This window comes from Bemisia tabaci, chromosome 1, assembly GCF_918797505.1.
Source record: "Bemisia tabaci chromosome 1, PGI_BMITA_v3".
Lineage (NCBI taxonomy): Eukaryota > Metazoa > Arthropoda > Insecta > Hemiptera > Aleyrodidae > Bemisia > Bemisia tabaci.
The window spans coordinates 36,612,099-36,627,523 of NC_092793.1; the positions used below are offsets into that span (position 1 = coordinate 36,612,099).

Here is a 15,425-nt window from a genome sequence, read left to right on the forward strand (position 1 = left end):
ATTGCACCAGTTTGCATTGATACAATTTTGCCTTTGCAGTAGATCGAACTAGTTGCTATGAGCAGGGAATATTATGTATTTTAGATGGATACAATACCTAATGAACCCTGTTAAAAAAAAAAAAAAAAAACCCCCTTTTTTCAATTTTGGTTGTATATAATTAAACAATCTTGCTTGGAACCCACATCTTTATTACAGCGGCAACAGAAGCTGCCAAAATGCTTCTTGAATATTCAAAGCATAAGAAAAAAATCTAAGTTCCTGAGTCATTTTCCATTTTTCAGATGGGGCGGATTGATCTGTGCCAGTCTAAAATTAGGTGTAAACTTGTTTGGTGTGGACTGTAATGCCTAGAATACACGATACAATTTTTTCCCTATGAAGGTAGCACTGCAGCATCCATTTCTACATCCTAAGAATTTAAGAAACATCTTCTGTTTGTGACCTGCAACCTCTCCTGAAGAGGGGGACGAAAGGAAAAAGCAGAGGAAACAAAAACACATTTTCTTCTCCTTCCAGCCTGTGATCTTCCTGTGGAGTTTAACTGTCAATTTTTTTGCTCTTTTATTCCTTCGAAGGTTCCCTGCAGAGGCGATGCAGTTCCTGACCTTTGCTGCGTTGGAGGGCCCCTTGAGGGACGTTATGCGAATTGCACGCGAAATGCCAAATCCGAACACCATCCATGAATTGGAAGAATTTTTAATTCAACGTGGCACTTGCTCTAATGGAGCTGCATATTTCAGAGAGGTAATAATCTTCTTTTATTGTTTGTGCACTATTTGTGGCGTCTAGTTAGTTGCTTTTCCTATCATCAGGACATTTATGATTGCAGGGTTTCTAAACTCATTCATCTCATTATTTTTTGGTAGAAAAATGGGAATTCGTTTTAGTTGATATTTAATTAAATTATTTATTTATTTTTTTTTTTTTTAAAGAAACGGACAAGTAAGTGACGTGGTGAGGGTGACGTCTGTATTGGCTCTCTTGTGAAAAAAGAAAATCACAAGAAGTTCAGAACCTCATCTCTTCTGAGAATTCCTTTTGTCTTCAATTAAAAATTACTACACATTGATAGTTCATCATTATAACTAACCAAATGTTTGGTTGAAGTATCACGGTTAATTCTCCTTACTAGAGGTGCATACTATAAGTCCTGAGCTTTGATATTTAATGATTGGTCCCTCTTAGTTATGAAATACCCTTAAGATCCTATACATATATTGGCTAAAGACAAAGAAACTTACCCCCAATGTTCGCTTAGTTGCAAGTCTCCCCTAACTACAGTTTTCTCGAATTATTTATTTTGTATAGAAGAATCGGTCCCAAGTCCGAAGACAAGGAACAAAACAACAAGCGGGCGATGAAGGTGTTTTGAATTGTCTCAATCATTCATTGAAATCGTTTTACGTACATGTGCAAAACCTTTTAGTAAGAGATATTTGCAAGTGGCATTGAGTACAAGTAAATTTTTTCTATTGTACTTCTTCCACAATAATCTGGTGTTACTGTTTCTTTATTTTGTTCATATAATTTTCAACCGAATGTGATTTGAAATAATTTGCAGGCCCTTTCATGTTATTTTTGGCAACATGGCTTTTTTTTGCCAGTGCCAATGTCCAATTTTCTTTTAACATACCAGGTGTTCACATGTGCGAGATTTATGCAGACATTTTTAAGATCGTACCTCGGACTCTCGATTTTAAAGGCAGTTATTAACCATACTGTGTTATTTACCGCAAGGAACGAAATGTAGTCTTTCTTTTCTAAGGCTAGCTGAAGCAAGTTCTTTTAATGTTAATTTTATTGTCCAGTACAAGACAGTAAATACTGAAAGCCCTCTTGCAATGCCCCATAACTCCATGTACATTTTTTTAGTAAAAATGTTCAAACCTTTTTTTTATCCAAGGTCTGTATTTTTAGTCAAGGGAAATGCTTGATAAATTTGAGAACACAAGCGCTTGGGGAAAGAATGAGGTGAATCCTTGGAAAGCCATATTATTTGATGTTGAATGAAAATTTTCTTTTGGATGAGGATGACAAATGCAGTGAGGATATTTAATTAATGTAATGATAGTTAATGTTGAGAATTACATGCTTTGCACTCTTCTGCCGCTTTTAGAAAAATATTCCCCTCCTTCCTTTTTCTTATGGGTGGCATATTTTTATTGTGATTGACTTTGTTTTCAATCTGGGATTCCAGTTGTTCCCAATTCTTTATGAATCAGAAAGGCAAAGGAGGATGCTGTACAGTCATCGTGTTTTCAATTTTGTCCATGAGATAGGCGTGGGACTTGACCCACAGTTTGAGCCAGGACTGATTATATCTGATTTTGAAAAAGCAATCCTCAATGCTGCACACACTCAGTGGCCAAACAGTATTCAACAGGGCTGTTGGTTCCAAATTTGTTGCAATTTAAGGTCTATTCATGCTTCTCTGTAAGTTAACTTAATGTTTTTACCCCCTCATTTTTATTAATGAGTCAACTGCATCAGTTACACGTTCATTTTTCAATCATTTAATATTACGAATTATCAAAAAATAATACAATCTTCCCAACCTCTGATTCCTACCTTCATTAATCTGGGAGATTTATTGCCTTTGAAGAAATTTTGTGATCATGCTATCCACCTTGCAATTGCAAATTGTAGTCTCTTTTACCTTGCTCTCATCAATGTTGCAGTATTAGTCTAATCCAAACCAAAAATGTAATCGAGCCAAATTAAAATGAAGGTCTAATTTGAAATTTTTGGGGGAAAATGTAGTAAAGAGATGTGTAGCAAAAATATAGTGTCAATCCAAGTAACCCACCGATTCGTTTGTTTTCAATGTAAAATTCTTTAAGCGCCTCCAGCCAAAGATTGTTTTGAACACCTAGTTTAGAATGCTCACTGATGCTCACTGCTTTCAGAAAAGAATCTCTAAACATTGTTGTAAAGAGCACTATTGATTGTCTTTAACCGAAATTCAGGGTTATATGTCAACTTTACCTTATTTTTCTCTAACTCAGCGCCCTTGGTATAACCTGTCTTTTAGCTTAATGATTATGGTAACAAGTTTATTTTTCAACTTTTAAGGTAGTCAATTTCAAATATGCAGTTGTATCGAATTTCTTCGCCGCGACTATTTCAACCTAGCTAATGTTCTTCATTTGTCCTGTCTAGTCTTTGGTGTTAAAACGTAATGGTGCGCTGATCCCTTTGTGTCTTGCTGGTAATACATCCGAGATAATGCACATGTTGGCGTGTGAGTGTCGGAATTTTTTTCGTTGTTTCCTTGCTCTGCCTATGCTTCCGAGCGGCAAAATAATCCATGGTCTGCAGGAAATTTGGGCCGAAGCCATAAACTTACATGTCAACGTTCTAATGGAAGATCTAAAATTGTACATTGAAAACACATGGATCAATGGTTTGTCTTATTTTCTTATTATTTTATGTGGTTTGTAAATTATGAGTAAGAATCTTCATTTGATTGTGGCTTTGCTATGAAGAAGGGACATATTTTACCTTTCCAAATAAGTAAATTTTGCGTTAGATAAGTTGGCAGTAGGTCAGTTTCCGTATGCAAGAGACTGGACTGCTGCTGTGCCATAGGGATCAAACATTGGCCAAGTGGGACGACGACGCCTTGCAACTATTGTACGCAGGTAGAGAAAGCCAACACCTCCCTCGGAGAAGATATTCCTAAATTTGTCTACTTCTTGTGACATTCAGAAGTAAACAACTGCCAAATTTTTGGACGCCAGTTTTAAGAATTTGTATCGATTTGACCCGTTTGAGACACATTTCAGGAACCTACAGTGGAAGTTTACTTATAAAGACCCTTTTGTATTCTGAAAGTTATTTCCAAAGGTGAATGCACTATTACCTTGTTTATATTCATCTGTCGTTTTCAATTTTTTTCTTCGCACTGCGCTGAGACTCTTCGTTGCTTATGTTTTACATCCTCTTGTACAGATTCCTGATGAATATTTGCAAATCAGTTTCGTCGTTCATCGAGAACCAACACAGTTATCAGTCTGCTGGTTATAATGTGGGTCATTACTTGAATCCCCTAAATTTTTGCTGCTCCTGCCCTTGAAACCATTAGCATACAGATTCAAAAAGTTTCAGCTTCTCACAGTAAAATAATGACACAACAATGGAAAAGTATTATTATTGAGTAATTAAAAGGTTAGGAACAATTCACTCATTTGCTCCTTCTATGAATAATTCACAGTGGAGAGTCCCCCATACACCCTGCTGTTAAAATAATCAACTTGTCTTGACGCTTCATCATGAAACTCTATTTTCTGCTATAGTGATTAGCCTCCATTATTTTTTATCATTTTATATAAATTACAAGCTCTTTTGTGTCTTCAGGAGTAGGTGTTGAAGTGCTTTCTGTGTGGCGGCAACCCCACAGAACAAACAACATCAATGAAAATTACCACGGGCAGCTGCGCGTAAGATTCGGGGCTTCGCCAAATTTATACGTTTTTGCAGGTAAACTATTTCTACCTGATTAGCTCTTGAGCCTGTGTAAAATTAAAGAGTATAATTTCTAAAGATATTCTAAATAAATTGGATGCCATTTAAATAATTCAATATTGAAGAAAAAAGCTGCTTAAAAAAAGGAAAAATATGTATTACTTACTTACTGTGAACGACATAGTCCCAATAATCCCAATAATAGTGGATTAGACAATACCAAAAAATAGTGGAAATTAGTTTATGAAAATAAATGGAAGAAATTGGGTTTCCACGGCTATTAAATAAACTTCAAAATGTCATGAACAAGGTTCAGGTTCAGGGTCAACCAGGAAACAAAAAAGCTTTAAGGTAGGGATAAAACAAAAAATAAATAAAACAGAGCTCCCCTGTTCATGTTAACAGATGAGAGAAAAGATAAACTGAGAAGTTCATAAAAATTGTGAGCATCTTATCCATTACATTTTTGGAGACTTTGTATGAACCTCTGTTATCCTCAAATAGGGATACCACCTCAAAACGTCTCCAGCATCTTGATGTTTATTTTTTCTCCTTTGTTCACGCCATTTTTCTTGGTTCGTTTTTTGTATTTGTAGAACACTAATATTAGTTGTTTATTTCTAAGTGGCTTTGCAGTTGTCTGAATCCCTCTGGAAGAGAGAGAAACCGTTTCCGAAAAACTATCCGGGTATGTCTCAAATTAGGCTTAAAAATTGCATCTAAAAATGGTTTGGAAAGTCTAGGCGATTGGTGAGGCCTCATGAACCATGAAAGGAAGTTGTGCAATCCCTAAAAAAATTGACATTAGAATTTTGGCTAAGACCCTAAGAATTTTTTTTGAATTATAAAAAATAGGCCTACTTTAGTTTAGTGAACATTTTTCTAAGTTTTATACTATTACTACTTCCAGAAACTGGAAAGAAAACAACCATTATTAAAAAAAGAAAAAAATGAAAAAAAAAAAAATGCAGAGATACTTTTGTAAGATGGGTATACACTATTTCCATGAAATCATGTCCTTTTTGTGGCATACTTTTTGAAACGAGAAGCTCCTAAATGCATAGGTTTCTAAAGTAAATTGTAAGTTGAGGAGTAATTGTCAGACACTGTCAATGCCCCATCATTTTTCAGCCATCGTCATAAAAAATAAGTATTCCTTTTACTTTAAGTAGGTGAAGTTTGAAAATTCCTGTGCAAATTTTGAAATTGACCTTTGCAAATTCAACTCTCATAGGAATATACCACAGGTCATTAACTTGCATGTTTTTTTTTTTCCCAGAGAAAATGAAAAATACTGAGGCAGACTATCATGCAATTGTTCTTGCACTTCAGGATGGAGCCCCCATACAACGCGCAAGGCGAAACCGCTATCTGATGCAGGGGATGCGGTTGAGGGAGGTAGCCGACCTGTATTCACTGAATCCGGATGCCCCTGGTCAAACCTTAGGATTCCTTCGCAGAACTGGGCACTACATGGACAATCTTATCCAAGACCAGTTGGGGGACATCGGCAATAATGAGTTGGCTTTGGCGGAAGAACCCGAAGATGTTAGTAGTCAATCCATTTTTATTTGTGGAGAGCATAAACATCATTATGTGTACTCAAAAAACCCTCAAGTTCAATCCCCTCTTCTTAACTCCTGAGGTCACTCACTACTTTCTTTTGCGTTGTTTTAAATATTTTGCTTTGCTGTATGCACAAAGAATTTGCATGTCTTCTCAGAACTGTTTGAGGAAGAATGAAAGCGTAACTCTGTAATAATTGAGGGTCTAAACTCTCTGATCAGTGAAGATTTTTAATGTTTTCATTTTTTTTCTTAACTCATCGAAGCACTGTTGGGAGCAAATGACACCCGTCCCATTATAAAGATGCAAATTGTAAGAAATCGTAATCGAATGTTGAAGATCGAATTTCGCTGGTTAAAGTAAAAAAATGCATAACTACATCACTGTGTTTGAAGTCTCCAATGCTGCTTGATTTGTTATTAAGAAAATTAATCAAAATATCCCCTGAGAATTTTGCATGAATGTCTTTGAGTAAATGAAGATGAATCTTTGGAAAATAAATTATTTGTTTGTTCTATATATATATAAAAAAAAAAAAAAAATTAGTATATTTTGAATGTTTGCAACCAAATACATGAATTTTTTCACTTCAGTGATGTATGTCATTGACGGTGTTAGGTACGCGTACAGTAATCTTCAATGTATGGCACTGTAATTGGACCTTACTCCGGCTTCCTGCTTACTTCAGACAGACGCCACTTATTGCTAGAAGATAGGATGTGTGCCTGTCTTTCATGATTAATTTACAATGTTTTCCTGTCTTCGACAGTTTTGGCGTAAAATTTATGATCTTATAATGCAACTTGATTCAACTCAATCTTAATTTCTAGAGAATCAATTTAAGCTCCCTCCCTGAGAAAATCTGCTGAAAGTGCAAGAGACTTGTTTTGACAAAGAAGTCTTCATTTATCACAGGTTCATAGCATGACCACTATTTTACTGGAGAGGAGTGCGGCATACTGGACTGAAATTTGGACGGTGTACAATTCTGTTAAAAAGTAACATAGTTTCAAGACATTTGAAGAGGACAGAACAGTCGAGCTGTTCTGGAGAGTTTTACTTCTCGTTAATAGTCTTTTGAAGGAACTGAATCGCTCTAAAAGTTTCTGTCATTCCAACTTGAACTTATTATTTTTCTTGTATTCACAGATTGGAGCTCCAGCACTCATCTATGGGCCAATTCCGCAGCAAATCATAGGTATGTTTGAGAAATGTATAAAAAGACTCAAGTCAGTAATGTTGATTGAAATGCAGAGTCATAAGTAATTTAAGATGAGGATTTAGCTGTGTTACTTTTCTTTTTTACTCTCTGAAAGAAGATAACAGACAGAAAAGTTACAGGCTGTAACCGGAGTCAAGAGAGGAAGGGGCAGAAAAATTAGTCTCAAAACGTTAATACCAGAAAGTAGAAAAGTACTTAAAAACAGAGAAACTGAGCCAATGTTTATTTCAACTTGTCCACCTTTAAAATTAGGAGAAAAACCTAGGACTGTTAATCTCTTGAGATGGGCAGGCTCAATAGGCAAATTAAGTACATGGAAAATCAACTGGTGACCCACATAATGAAGAAATGAGAGGTACACATGTCCTGCACAGGGCTGAAATATCTGATCATCTCAGTGGCTAAAACTGTAGATAAACTGTTGACTTGTGCAGCACGTGGATTATTGAAATCTTATGTTTCTAGGTTTGATAAGAGGAGACCACTAAAGTAAATGGATGTAAACAATCTGTAGGTTTTTTTACTTGTCTCCTTATGGTGCCTATGTCAGGTGAAATGGATAACTCAAAAGGTGCCTTTTGGACAAAGATCTGACAAAAGCTTGTTGTGAATTCTTCCTGACATAAGCACAATAAGGCGAGCACAAGCCAAGCCAACACATCTCGCAAGTCAATTCCTTCTTGATCCTATCTTGTCCAATTGACGAAATCAAGATTTCAGCAATGAGCATTTTGTAGACTTAAGTAAAAAATTCAGACTTGTGAATTGTTTTATTCGAAAAAAAAAAAGGAAATGGGAAGACAATAGTAGCTGGAACAACTTGTGCTATGGAAAAAGAAAGGGAAGGGAAGCCTATTAAGTTGAATGTTTCTAGGCAATAGGAGTCTACATTCACAGAACTACAGCTGAACATACCTCGGTATTCAATCCAATCAGATAATTGCCTTAATAGGTGTTGCAAATTTTAATCCAGCTCTCTCAGAAACAAGATTCCTTGTTGACAAACTTAGTTTTAATTTCTCTAAAATTCTGATTTCTATGTAATTTTTATGACCTAAATTATTTGATTAGATCATATCGATGACAATGCAGCACTGCCACCACCAGTGAACGAGGCCATAAATCAAGAAGAGCCTGCATTACTTGTCCAGCCTCAGCCAGAAAACAACCCAGCAATTGCTCCTGCAGCAAATGTTCGTGGCCGTGGTCGCGGGCGTGGTCGAGGTCGAGGCCGTGGTGCTGCTAGAGGCCGCGGTGCCGCTCGAGGCCGTGGTCGTGGTCGAGGCCGTGGTCGCGGTCGTGGCCGAGGAGGCCTGTTGAATCTTGATGGTACTTAATTATTTTTTCAAATATGTCTTAAAAGAGGCCTGATAGTGGAAGTCTTTGCTTCTACCAAGGCCAAACAGTGATGTAAGAATCCTAATCCCTCTGTCAACATGAGGTTTTTGTTTTATTGGATTTTTTATTAAATTGATCCTAGTAGCACATCTTGTAATATGATTCGTGAAAAAAAAAATTAAAACTGGTAAATTTTATGAGTACGAAAGATGTACGTAAAAGATCTTGTAAAAAATCAGAGTCGGAGAACTTAATGTAAAAAATTTGTGATCAAAGACGTAAAAAAATATTGGGGGATTGAACTGAAATCTTTACATAAAAAATTCGCGATTTTTTACGCATTGGAAATCCGGAAATAAATTCAGAAAAAAAAATTAAATATGTAAAAAATCATAGATTTTGTACGTAAAAAAAAGGTCAGAAAGAAATTCAATGAAGACAATTTTTTTCGTTTCGAAACTACGATTTTTACGTTCAAAACTGTTGTCACTGAATTTTTTTCTGACTTTTTGACGTAAAAATCACTATTTTTCTTTTTTACCTCTTCGAGCATCTATTTTATATGGAAAAGTTTTGGGAACACCCAAAAAAGTGGGGAAAATGTCTACACTGAAAATTCGCTAAATTGACCGAACAGGAAATACCTTTGTAGTTTTTATTACAAGGAAATTAAGCAAAAAATTCTAATGTCCCCTAAAGATTTTTTTAGAAGAAAGTATAGCCCGAAAACTGGATACAAAAACACATTGTTCTGAACAAAGAAACCCGAGTTTTCAAAAGTTCGAGAAAATTTTAATAACTTATCTTTATTAAAATAGTTAAGACATTATTATTAAAAAATTGATGCATGTGACAGTAAAATTTAAGAAAAGAAAAAGAAAAAAAGGGGACAAATTAATAAAGTGTGTATACTTTTTTTCACATATTCATGAACAACAAAGATACTTTTGAAAGTAGGTATACTATCTTTAAAATATCCATGATAAATATTAGCTTTTGCCCGTATCCAGTTTTTCCAAATTCAAAAAATATTCAGCAATTCGTTCTCACGCATATTCAACAATAAAAATATTCACTTATACAGCGCAAATTTGCCCCTCTCATACCGAAGCCTCCTTTGCTTAATAGGTAGCTCATTCAATTCTTGATAGGCAGGTCCCAGGTTCAATTCCCGATAGGTAGATAATACTTTGAAAGTTGATCTCAAGGAGAATTAATTGACGACAAACTTTTTATGTATAGGAACTCGATCTTTTTACGTAAAAAATCTTGTACTCTTTACTAATTATTCTTGTAAAAAAGACTACCTACATCGGCATTTCACTTTTGGTCTATTTTACGTATTTTTTTTTTGGGGTAAATTTTACGTTTTTGTGCTACTAGGGAGATTATCCTGAAAACTTGAGTTTATTGGAGGTAGTTATATTCAAATTTAGTTTCAAATACATTTTTTACTTGCCAAAAATTTGTGAATTACGAAAAGTCGATTTCACGAAAATGTGTGGGTGATAGGGAAAAAACTAAAGTCTTTTTTGACTTCAACAGGAAGAAATCATGTTAAAGTCTTCCTATTTGAGACCTGACTATAATGATTTTCCCATCCTTTCACATGTAAGACAAACGTATCAGTTTTGCATACCTATATGGGTATGAAGGCAGATTTTGTCTTCTCATGAGGAAAATTTTGTTATTCGACAAATCACAGAAAATTTATCATCTACGCTACGCATGTTCTCCAAACATTACTGGCTGCTGGAACTTTCTAAATGGACCCGTGGTCTCGGAAAAATTAAGCTTTCCTTGGAAAACCGTTTCTTGAGGAAACTTCGAATTGTGGGGAAAATTAGTAGGTACAGAGCAATAAGTAGGGTCATTTTTAGAATGAGTGCTGAAAACTTTGTAGTACGCAACCATCAAATCTCCAGCATATTTAGAAAAATGTATTTCTTTGCAGATCTGTAATTGTTTACATCCGAAATGTTTCATCATCAGAATGTGTCCTTTCTAGCCTAGTGTATCATATGTTCTGAATTCATTCTAATTTTATTGTTCCAGGCAATGTTAACATAGTGGATGTAGATGAACCTGTGAATGTAGATGAACCTGTGAATGTAGATGAACCTGTGAATGTAGATGAACCTGTGAATGTAGATGAACCTGTGGATGTGGAACAGTTCATGATCGTCGATGATGGTGAGTTAGTTTTTGAAATTGAGTAGTCGAAAAGTAGCAGCATAATATGATGGCAATTATGAAGTCGTCTCTGTCTGTTTTGGTAGAATTCTCAGGCCGAGTGTAAATCCTTAAAAATTTACCTCTTTTTACGAAATGTGTGTATAATATGTTTAATTGTTGTTGTAATTTGACATCTGTTTGTGTTTAAGTATCAAGTAGTGTACAAGTATTGTGTTATCATCTGCAAGCGGTTGCAATATTTAAGTCACCTGCCAACCAGCTGACGCTTCATGTCAATGGTTTGAGAATCGGAATAAACCTATCAATATACACAGCCTCTTTGAGAAACTTGTATGAAAATTGTTGTAAGTAGGAAGAGGAGAATGGTAAGTTCTTAGAACAAATGTTCCAGAATTTCAGTTTCCTTTTTCATTTGGTTCAGCAGAAACTGTACTTGCTCACAGAATGGCAGCACAAGAAGAGGGTAAACTTGATACAAATAGTTTCTACATAGTAATTTGTCTTGATTTCAGTTGAAGTAATGGAAGTCGAGATTCCTTTTGAAGATGGCGAACAGGATCCGGTCATTTTCGCAGCTGGAGAACAGCCTCCAGTGATTGTTCCAGTTGCGGAACATGCTGCAGTCATTGCTCCAGCTGCAGAACAGGCTGCAGTCATTGCTCCAGCTGCAGAACAGCCTGCAGTCATTGCTCCAGCTGCAGAACAGGCTGCTGCTGCTCCAGTGAATGAAGCCAGTAAGTGATAATACCTGTATATCCTTGTTTAGTTTACGTCGCTCATCAGGGTAGTTATAGAAGGACCAGGAGACCTAGCCCCCCCCCCCCCCCCCTTCACATTATGGTAGCATTATTTGGACCGCGTTAAGCAGAAAGGAACCAAGCCACATCAGCTATTGCCGAATTTAACTGGGCAATTTTATTTTTTACAAGAAACCGTTTGTGCGAATTCCTTTGAAAATTTTAGGGGATTTGCCTCGTGTTATGCCGAAAATTGACTGACATTTGCACAAAAATCTGCACGACCGTTTTTATGTAAAAAATAAAATTGCTTCAATTAAATTTGGCATTAACTGATTTGGCTTGGTTCCTTTCTGCTTAATGCGGTCCATTTGGGGACCTCCCCGTAAAAATGTAGACTCAAAAAAAAACCTTCATTTCCGTTCTATAACTCTTGGCTAAATAAGAAAAAGAAGGAAAAACGGTGGAATTAATGCCTTTTGCACCTACAATATTGATACTCCTAGTACTTTGTCATTATATCATACGTCCTCATGACTGTACCGAGTTCAAAGGAAAGGAATCTTGTCATTATTTTAGAGGAAACCTGAGGAAGCTTGGCTGGTATACCAATTTTTCTGCTAAAAATCAAAGTCCACAAATAAAATGTTAGTATCTCAAATATGCACTTTGAATTCCCTTTCCAAGTAGAGTCTTATGTTCGAAATCTTCAAAAATGTTTTCTATGACATAAAATTGACAACCTTTTTTATACAAATTTTGCACCAGGACAGCCTCAAATAGCATCTAATATTGAGTCATTCTGTCACAATTTTCTAGGGAAGGTTTCCCTGCTGCCCCCCGCGCAATGGGTAGTCCCCCTTCCTTCCCTTGGAAAAACGATCTGCGCCTATGATATTGCTTCAGAATGGCTTGTGTAAGTTGGAAGGTAGCAATCCTCTGAAAAGTCCTAAAAAAAAGAAGACGTGGAAAAACCAGGAATTTTCACTCAACTTAAAATACTTAAGTAGTCAGGAAATTCACTTTTGTGTCAACAAACTTCCCTGTTTGGAGGAGAATTTTGAATTTTTCATCATTTGACTTTCATCAGTGAAGACCCAAGTTAATCCCTAAGGGTGTGCTCTGATTCACCTGGGGATTGGGATTTAAAGAAACCCCTTGGCTTTTACAATTATTGCTTGCGTAACATTTTATCCTCTGATACATTTTAATGAAATGCACTGTGCAAGAATGAAAACAATTTCCATGTTTTCTGATCAGTTCCTCTGGTTTTTTGTTTCAGTATGTGTCATCTGTGTTGATAGGAGGAGGGACTTGTTTTTTTTCCCTTGTGGCCATCTGATCACCTGTCATCAATGTTTTGATGCACTCCTCACGCACCACCAAGCAGCTTGGGGAAATAACTTAGTACAGTGCCCCAACTGCCGTGAGGTAGTTGTAACAGTCCATCAGGTGTTCTTCTAAACAGGTGTTCAGGTGTTCTAATATCTAGTCATTTTTTACTTGTTATTTATTTACCATACATTATGTTTTATGTGTTGTGTTATGTTTTTAAGGTGAGATTCATTGCAATAGTTTTTTCAAAATTTATGCATAGGTTATTCGCTGCAACCCATCCATGGAATTTGGCAAACAGCGTTTGAACTTTTTCGAGAATATTCTCACCAACTATAATTATATTGATGTCATCTGCAAACATTACTAGTCTTACATCAATTTTTAATGCAGCTAAGACCCTTGGTAGAGCATTGATGAAAATTAGAAAAAATAATGGACCCAAAATTGACCCTTGTGAAATCCCAGCTATGATTACTCGTTTCTTTGATCTAAAAACCTTGTTTGATTTCTGAAGTTCAGTTATTTGTTTCCTGTCCGTTAAGAAACTCTCTATTAGCAGGGAGGTTGCTTTTTTACTGAATCCATAGAGACTTAACTTGGTCGCTAGTATTTTATGATCCACTAGGTCAAAAGCCTTCGCTAGGTCTACTTGGATATTTAAGACGGTGCATGTTTTTTTACCCAGCTTAACCCCAACAACGTCTTCAATAGTTTTTTGAACTGCCAGTGTTGTGTTACGGTTCCTCCTGAACCCATATTGAGCTTCAGTGGATAACCTATTTTGCTCAAAATACCTATCTATCTGTTTAGCCATAACTTTTTCAAAGATTTTTGACATATAAGGTAATACAGAGATTGGCCTTTAATTTTGAACTTTGAATTTTTCTCCTTTTTTATAGATAGGGATTACTCTAGGTATCTTTAGCTCTTCAGGGAAAACTGCTGTCCCAATCATATTATTAACAAATTCTTTGAAGTTTTGACTTAAAATGTTCCTATTCTTAATTATAACATAAGCAGGTATCTCATCAATTCCTTTTCCTGCTTTTTTATTTAAGCTGTTTATTTACGTTTTGTATGGTCGGTTCATTTACTCTCTGGTAGTCAAAACTATAGTGTCAATTTTCTCTACTAGGCCGCCTTCTCTAAATAAATCTTCCGCTTTCTTTGAGCTACCATTTCTCTTGTATATTCTTCTTATATTTCATTCTTCAGTGTCATTGTGTGCCTTTTGTAATTATGTCAGTAATTTGTCAGTAATCCATCAAATGGAATTTTTTAAAAAAAATATTGTTTATAAAAAAAATATTGTTTTTAAGACTATCTCCTTTAAAAATCCCAAAGCAAACAGAAAAATCAGATAGACAAAATTATTCTCATGCCACTTCTACAAACCAGCAAAAGGTAAAGATGTCTAAATTTTATTTACTTAGAGTGCCACCAAAATCACAATAAAATAACCCTGTAGAAATTACGAGGGGGGGGGGGGGGGGTGGCGGGGGGGGGGGGGGTGTTCACGAGTTAAATGTGACAAAAAAAAAAAAAAAATTCGGTACTCTGAGTAATATTTTTACTTACCTATTTAGTATTACATAGTAAAAATCTCACAGCAAGGGAGGAATGGAAAATTTTATTTCTCATAAAAGAATAACCTTCCTAACAACAACGGCTGTTAAAATGTGTTTTTAAAAAAGTGCTAAAAGCTGTTGAAATTTACAAAGAGGAAACCCATTTTGAGGATTTTCACGTAAAATTTACAAGAAGCAAAATTCAAGTAAAAAAAGTTTTAATAAAATCTTTAGAAAACGTAATTTTTCAAACAATTTTTTAAAGTGAAATTTACATGGAAAAGTGTTCAGAAAACCAGTGGTTTATTTTTCAGAGTTTTTTCACACCATTCTTGCACTTAAATTGTAAATCTCTCTCACTCTTGTAAATTTTGCAAAAAAAAAAAAAAATCTCAAAAATTGTACATTTTAACAGTTTTATTAAGTTTTTTAATTGAAAATTACAAGTTTTTTAAGAGAGTTTATACAGTCCCTGTTACTAGGAAAGAGATACCTTCAAACAAGAGATTCTTGCACTTAAATTTGACCTCTTGTAAATTTTTTCATACCTAACAATTTGGGAATTTTATTAATACTTATCGATAACTCTGCAAGCTCCTTTTCAACGAAAATATATTTACCTTCATTTCAAAACGAAACAAATCTAACCGCAAATAATTACGATTTTCATAAGAGTTCAGCAACTTCTGCAAAAAGCTCTCCTGTGGTAAATCATGGTCTTCAGTCTTGAATCAAGTTTTAAGTGGCACATCAACGGTGAAACTACCAGACCACGTATCTTGGTTTGCGATGTTGTAGACTTCGCCTGTCGTACTTTAATCTTCAAATGGAAAACTACTCAACATCAGTTCTTGAAAACGTTTGAAACATATGTTTTTTCTTCTCTTTGCGAAGTAAACTCTAGGGAACTTTCAAGAAAAAATTGTAGGTACCTACTGATTTGTTCTCTTTGAAAAAAATAAAATGGAAGCGGAGATTAACGAGATACCTAGG

The 15,425-nt window shown here is 35.4% G+C and overlaps 2 protein-coding genes across 2 annotated transcripts in view; both read left to right on the top strand.

Moving 5' to 3' along the window:
- LOC109038378 (atrial natriuretic peptide receptor 1) overlaps window positions 1-15,425 on the top strand; it is a 405,535-nt gene that overhangs the window by 207,669 nt on the left and 182,441 nt on the right. The window contains exon 9 of the mRNA XM_072306602.1: window positions 579-747. Coding sequence (XP_072162703.1) covers window positions 579-747 — 169 coding nt within the window. The remainder of the gene's footprint in view (window positions 1-578; window positions 748-15,425) is intronic.
- LOC140224615 (uncharacterized) lies at window positions 3,259-14,125 on the top strand. The gene is made up of 8 exons (XM_072300484.1): window positions 3,259-3,406; window positions 4,360-4,482; window positions 5,747-6,015; window positions 7,183-7,231; window positions 8,327-8,584; window positions 10,649-10,786; window positions 11,302-11,523; window positions 12,809-14,125. The coding sequence occupies exons 1-8, from the start codon at window positions 3,286-3,288 to the stop codon at window positions 12,988-12,990; spliced, it is 1,362 nt and encodes a 453-aa protein (XP_072156585.1). The 5' UTR covers window positions 3,259-3,285; the 3' UTR covers window positions 12,991-14,125.

What these genes read in the sequence shown, in the direction of transcription:
- LOC140224615 (XM_072300484.1), top strand. Translation starts at nt 3,286, where the DNA reads ATGCTTCCGAGCGGCAAAATAATCCATGGTCTGCAGGAAATTTGGGCC. An exon ending in AAATTTATACGTTTTTGCAG is followed by an intron (nt 4,483 to 5,746) that starts GTAAACTATTTC and finishes TTTTTTTCCCAG; the next exon opens with AGAAAATGAAAAATACTGAG. An exon ending in GTTCATGATCGTCGATGATG is followed by an intron (nt 10,787 to 11,301) that starts GTGAGTTAGTTT and finishes TCTTGATTTCAG; the next exon opens with TTGAAGTAATGGAAGTCGAG.